Source organism: Ipomoea nil, unplaced genomic scaffold (assembly GCF_001879475.1).
Source record: "Ipomoea nil cultivar Tokyo-kokei standard unplaced genomic scaffold, Asagao_1.1 scaffold3087, whole genome shotgun sequence".
NCBI lineage: Eukaryota > Viridiplantae > Streptophyta > Magnoliopsida > Solanales > Convolvulaceae > Ipomoea > Ipomoea nil.
The window spans coordinates 3,204,588-3,211,778 of NW_017619515.1; the positions used below are offsets into that span (position 1 = coordinate 3,204,588).

At 32.2% G+C, this 7,191-nt stretch overlaps 2 protein-coding genes across 2 annotated transcripts; both read right to left on the reverse strand.

Annotated features, from left to right (window-relative positions):
• Window positions 1–1,162: 1,162 nt before the first annotated feature.
• On the reverse strand, window positions 1,163–2,181 carry LOC109166185 (GPI-anchored protein LLG2-like). The gene is made up of 3 exons (XM_019315086.1): window positions 2,036–2,181; window positions 1,882–1,938; window positions 1,163–1,599 (listed from the first exon to the last, which is right to left on the reverse strand). The coding sequence occupies exons 1-3, from the start codon at window positions 2,109–2,111 to the stop codon at window positions 1,316–1,318; spliced, it is 417 nt and encodes a 138-aa protein (XP_019170631.1). The 5' UTR covers window positions 2,112–2,181; the 3' UTR covers window positions 1,163–1,315.
• A 1,905-nt stretch (window positions 2,182–4,086) lies between these two features.
• Window positions 4,087–4,920, reverse strand: LOC109166184 (GPI-anchored protein LLG2-like). Its single transcript, XM_019315085.1, has 3 exons — window positions 4,781–4,920; window positions 4,636–4,692; window positions 4,087–4,528 (listed from the first exon to the last, which is right to left on the reverse strand). Exons 1-3 carry the CDS (start codon window positions 4,854–4,856, stop codon window positions 4,245–4,247), a joined length of 417 nt encoding a protein of 138 aa, XP_019170630.1. The 5' UTR covers window positions 4,857–4,920; the 3' UTR covers window positions 4,087–4,244.
• Window positions 4,921–7,191: the final 2,271 nt, after the last annotated feature.

Here is a 7,191-nt window from a genome sequence, read left to right on the forward strand (position 1 = left end):
TACGTACAAGTTTATACACCATGAAACCACATGCCTGCCATTAGACTACACACTCGCGCACAAACATTCATATGCACACGCACCCACTACATTTAGTTCATTAGGTGCTAACTGGCAGCTTTTTTTTTTTATTCTGGGCTTTTGTCATTTTGCAAATTAAATGTCAGGGGGTAATCAACAACTGTCCGGTAACAGATAGCCAAATTCACAAACGTCAACAAAATAAAATTGAGTACACAAATTCGGGGGACAAAAAAAAAAAAATATCGCTTTCATACGCATATGTACTGCGTGTTCTAATATTCATACACACCAGCTCAAGTTCGCGTTTGCCACTTTATACCCATTTTTTGAATCAATATATTATACTTCCACGCACTAACTGGTACATACCCAATTATCCTTAAATGGCCTCCGTAATCAAAAGTATGTGGTGTGTATGTTGGTTCCCAGACTAGTCGCATTCTCATATATACACACAGACACACATACAGTTTGTTGGGTTTTTAGTGCTCAAACCTTTAAACTCGTATCCCAGTTACATATAAATTTCAGAAACTAGACACGCACAAATTGTGAATCTAATATGCACAAACCTGGAATGGTAGCTTCTTGAGCGTCCAACCTCACCGTCCGGCTTCCAACATGAAATGTATCGCCCTTTGCTTTTTACTTATTCCCATGTGATGTATCACACCATATATATTTAATGTGTTAGTATCCCTGGATTCATGCATAACTTCCCATATTAATTTTAACCATAATTAAGCCATTAGGTACAATTACTGATAACACCCTTATTAAAGACAAATCTTTATTTTATTCTAGGAAGATCACATGATCTCAACCATTGATGGGGAATCAATCTATGGATATCAACAAATCTCACAGGATCATCTAATTAGGGGGTGCACCAGATTTGAATATATATATATATATATATATATATATGAAGTTGTATTCTCATTCTCTTAAAAATCATTTCGTGAACCTTATTGTAAGAGTTTTGTGCATCACACATATGTTATCATGTTATGTTCAAATATATATAAGCGGCGAACAAATTAAAGTGTCATCTATTAATGTTATATCTTGATTCCTAATTAAATAACCTATATTTGATTTGAAGTATCCACTATGAGAGGCAGGAAATATGAAGGCATTGGAGGAGTATAGTAGGTTAAGTTATAATTAAGCCAGTGGAAACACTTTGTACAATTTTATATAGTACAAGTTTTGTACGTAATCCAAATCTTTGGACAGGAATTTATATATTCCAAACCTATTTTGGCTGCATTTTCTTCTTTCATATATATTAATATCCAGCACAGTCGAGGTCCTTCTTGCCTTCAAATTCTTCACAGACGCGCCGGAAAGTCCCCGGAGGATACTTGCCGTAGTTACGGAGATATTCGATCATTTCCTCGGCGCAAGTGTTATCCTCGTTAAGGTAATCCCTATATTTGCAGGTTAATTGCTTAAATGATTTGCAGCATGCCTTGGCGGGGTAAAGAAATGGTTGTTTTTGACACTGGCTCGTAACTATTTTGTAGTTCGCTTTTTTCACGTCGAATGGACAAGGTTCGGTCATCTTTGGTTCTGAAAAAATCATCAAAGTTATTGCATTACTTTAAAAGAATTTATGAGCAATATAATTGAAATAAATCATGTATACATGCTATGTCACTGCTGGAATCCGACCACCTGAAAGTGATCTTATATCAAGTCGAAACAAAAAGTAGTCGAAAATAGCAACAAAGGTTTTTCCGGATACCAAAAGTGGTCGGAACAAGGTTTTCGACTTGATTTAAGATCATTTTCAGGTGGTCAGAAATTCCATAATTTCCAGCAGTGTGTGTAGAAAAAGAAAAAGAAAGCTACCCTTTTTCTTTTCAAGAAGGGAACGCCCTTTTTCTCCTGGAGTCTCCACCGTATCATCTGTACATTCGTGGATCAAAAACAAAGAAAGATAATGTTTCAAATGCATGCATATATAAGGTAGATTAAATATATGAAATGAGATAATATTACATACAATCAAGGAGTGAGGATGTGGCAATGCCAAGAACAAGGAAGAAGAGAAGCAAAACGAAGCATATTCTCGACCCCATTTTCTCCTCTTCTTTATTACTATTTTCTTTCTTTTATTCTGGAAAAGTTAAATGCTTTCTTGGATTGTCTTTTCTCATTTGGAAAATGGCTAAGACCCCTCTTATTTATATATCCCTCTCTCAGATCTCAAATTAACACACTCCATACAAATATGAGAAAGCCACGGAGAAAGAGTGGCTGGGGAATTAAAATTAAGCATAGCCTCTAATTAATTATGTATGTTTACATATCAAAATCATTTTGGCATTTTCTGATCCATATATTTTAAATGAGTTAATACCCAAAATCGTCCTCGACTATAGTGGTTTTTCTCAATTTCGTCCTAAACGACTTTGGTGACATAATATCGTCCCAGACTTTTGTGTTTCGCTCAATTTAGTCCCAGACTTTTGTATTTTTGCTCAATTTAGTCCTTCATTTGTTATTCTGTCTATTTGGTGTTAAATAAATAGACAATTCAGTAATTTTAATATTGGCATCTCTTTACTCATAGACATGTGAACTGCGAAATCCTTTTTTTTTTTTACGAATTACTCCCAGAATTACTCCTAAAACTGTGAATATAAAATTTGATTTGCAGGTCCGCGAATAATTCTGGGTGTAATTCGTACAAGAAAGAGGAATTTCGCACTTCACAAGTTGAAAGTAAAGAGAGATAAATATTGACAATACTGAATTGTCCCTTTATTTAACACCAATTTGACGGAATAACAAATGGAGGACTAAATTGAGCGAAACACAAAAGTCTGGGACGATATTAGGTCACCAAAGTCGTTTAGGACGAAATTGAGAAAAACCACTATAGTCGAGGACGATTTTGGGTATTAACTCTATTTTAAATCATCACCTTGTATGTTTGGTTTATTTATTTATTATTTTTATATATATGACAAAATTCTGCATATAAGAGAATAAGAAAAGAAATCAAAGGAGCAAATTAAAGAAGCAAAAATAGTGAAAAATGTTCTGCTAACCTCTTAACTATCGTTGTTAATTAGACCCAACAAAAATAAAAGGGAAAATGGTGACTCTTAGCTTGAACTTTATATATAAAAAGAAATTACTAAACACATCAACTTTTTTTTTTTTTTTTTTTTTTTTACATATATATAGGCTTAATAGCCAAATACTAGTAATTAATTAAGGTTATTATAGGTTTCAAACTTTTGACAATTAAAATCGATATATGTCAGTCACCTTCTTCTTCGATCTAAAGAAGGGCAACTAGCCGATTGTCAGTAATAATTATAATTATCAATTTTTATCGATGATAATTGGTTATTGGACTCATATGCAAAAGTTGATATGTATAATTATAACATTTTAAATTAGTTAAGAAAATTTTTTGTTATTTATATAAATATTTTGTTTTATAACTTAAATATCATAATTTTTTTGTTTTTTTGTTTACACAATATTGTAGTTACGTTGCTATAGAATAATATTATTTAAAAATCTTATTAATAAGATTATATTATTATTATTATTATTTTATTATTACTACAGTTTTTTTTTTTTTTTTGAAAGGTTATTACTACAGTTACTATTACCATAATTCTCAAGTTGCATTGTATCTCAAGTTTCATTTTACTCAGTGAAATAAACGCCTACTCATTTTTGTTTTACTCGAAATAAACGCCTATGGTACTGTTTGGGCACGCCTATGGTATTGTGTCTTTATATTCCATTTCTAATCCTTAAAACCAACTAAACACTAGTCTAGACCAAATTGTCCAACTAAAAAATACAATTCATGTTCTATTTCTTGTTCCATTATATTCTACATTAAATGGTATCTCCCCATCTCTTAAAAATCATTTCATGAACCTTGTTGTAAGAGTTTTGTGCATCACATATATGTTATCATGTTATGTTCAAATATATATAAGCGGCGAACAAATTACTTGATTCTTAATTAAATAACCTATATTTGATTTGAAGTATCCACTATGAGAGGCAGGAAATATGAAGGCATTGGAGGAGTATAGTAGGTTAAGTTATAATTAAGCCAGTGGAAACACTTTGTACAATTTTATATAGTACAAGTTTTAATTTGTATGTAATCCAAATCTTGGACAGGAATTTATATTATTCCAAACCTATTTTGGCTGCATTTTCTTCTTTCATATGTATTAATATCCAGCACAGTCGAGGTCCTTCTTGCCTTCAAATTCTTCACAGACGCGACGGAAAGTCCCCGGAGGATACTTGCCGTAGTTACGGAGATATTCGATCATTTCCTCGGCGCAAGTGTTATCCTCGTTAAGGTAATCCCTATATTTGCAGGTTAATTGCTTAAATGATTTACAGCATGCCTTGGCGGGATAAAGAAATGATTGTTTTTGGCACTGGCTCGTAACTATTTTGTAGTTCGCTTTCTTCACGTCGAATGGACAAGGTTCGGTCATCTTTGGTTCTGAAAATCATCAAAATTATTGCATTTTTTTAAAAGAACTTATGAGCAATATAATTGAAATAAATCATGTATATATGCTATGTGCAGAAAAAGAAAAAGAAAGCTACCCTTTTTCTTTTCAAGAAGGGAACGCACTTTTTCTCCTGGAGTCTCCACCGTATCATCTGTACATTCGTGGATCAAAAACAAATGTTTCAAATGCATTCATATATAAGGCAGATTAAATATATGAAATGAGATAATATTACATACAATCAAGGAGTGAGGATGTGGCAATGCCAAGAACAAGGGAGAAGAGAAGCAAAACGAAGCATATTCTCGACCCCATTTTCTCCTCTTCTTTATTACTATTCTCTTTCTTTTATTCTGGAAAAGTTAAATGCTTTCTTGGATTGTCTTTTCTCATTTGGAAAATGGCTAACACCCCTCTTATTTATATATCCCTCTCTCAGATCTCAAATTAACACACTCCATACAAATATGAGAAAGCCACGGAAAAAGAGTGGCTGGGGAATTAAAATTAAGCCTATCCTCTAATTAATTATGTATGTTTACATATCAAAATCATTTTGGCATTTTCTGATCCATATATTTTAAATCTATCACCTTGTATGTTTGGTTTATTAATTTATTATTTTTATATATGTGAAAAAATTATGCATAAGAGATTAAGAAAAGAAATCAAAGGAGCAAAGAAGCAAAAATAGTGAAAAATGTTCTGCTAACCTCTTAACTATCGATGTTAATTAGACCCCAAAAAAATAATAAAAGGAAAAATGGTGACTCTTGAACTTTATTATATATAAAAAGAAATAACTAAACAAATCAACTTATGGTTGTTGTTTATATATATATATATATATATATATATATATATATATATATAGACTTGCACTCGGGTGCGAACGGCTCGCCCAGGCCGAAATAGGAATGGATTCTGTTCGTCCACGTGTCCAGATCTAATGGATGAGAAACACTGATTTTTAAAAAAAAAACGCGGTGGCATTTTCGTAAATAATTGAACATCGAGGTGTAAGTAAAATGTATTACAAGTGCATGTAAAATGTATTATAGGTGCAAGTAAAAATTTACACTGAGCATCAATACTTAGTTGCACTTATAGTTCTAAGTAGTTGCACCAATAGTTCTAAGTAGTTGCACACATAGGTATAAGTAGTTGCATCTAGGTGTATGAATGTTTGCGAGTGGTTTTCAGGAGTATTACTACCCGCGAACTCAGATCAATGAATGTTAACAAGGCAAAATTACATGCACTTATAGGTGAAAGTAGGTGCACATATAGTTATAAGTAGTTGCACCTATAGTTATAAATAGTTGCACATATAGTTATAAGCACACCCAGGTGCATGAATGGCTGCGAAAAGTGAATGCTAACAAGGCAAAATTACATGCACTAATAGGTGAAAATAGGTGCACTTATAAGAGATTTTACTTGCACTTCGATGTTCAATTATTTACGAAAATGTCACCGCATTTTTTTTAAGTTATTAGATCTGGACACGTGTCGCGCGCTGATCCGTTCACATTTCCTTCCTAGGCACTTATTCGCACCTGAGTGCGTCCCTCTATATATATATATATATATATATATATATATATATATATATATATGCTTAATAGCCAAATACTAATAATTAATTAAGGTTATTATCAGGTTCAAACTTTCGACAATCAAAATCGATAGATGTTAGTCACCTTCTTCTTCGATCTAAAGAAGGGCAACTAGCCAATTGTCGTTAATAATTATAATTTTTTTTTATCCATAATAATTGGTTATTGGACCCATATACAAAAGTTGATATATGTTTAATTGTAACATTTTAAAATTCAAACGCTTATTTAATCCTATCAAAATAAATTTTAAAAAATAATTACTTAAAAAGTTTCAATTAAACTCAGAACTTAATAAAAATCATACAATTAGTTTAACTTTCTTACCAACTTTCTGTAACTATCGAGTTTGTGTGCATATTTGGTTCAACGATCATACAACAATTGTTTGAATCTTTGGACCTGTGATGCTGCATTCTATCAAGAATTGCATTGATTCTTAAGTTTATTAGCTCCAATAGAAGCATTAAATATATATATATATATATATATATATATATATATATATATATATATATATAGAGAGAGAGAGAGAGAGAGAGAGGGGGAGAGGGAGAGGCCAATGTTCGCGTGAGTCCACCCTTCCCCATGAGTCCATGTGGACAGATCTGAATCATTGAATACTTGAGATCAATGACTTAGGTTTAGCCAACTGTACAACTGTGCACTTTAATCACGGCAAAATCTAAAACATTGATCTCAAGCATTCAATGGTCCAAATTTATCTACACGAATTTATATAACAAGATGAACTCATTTGATTATTAGTCTATATATATATATATATATATATATATATATATATATAAAATTCATCAAGAAGCTGCAAGTCTCAACAAAAATCTTTACACATGCAGTACACGTACTCTTTAAGCCCAAAGTCTTGTACGTAAACATTTTTTTATCACGGTTTTTACCGGCAAATTATGATGTGCATCCGTATGCACCATGCCAAAACGACATCATTTTAATAAAACGCTCGTCTCCTCTTAAAAGAAAAAATCTGGTTCGATTCCCAGCAACAGAATATG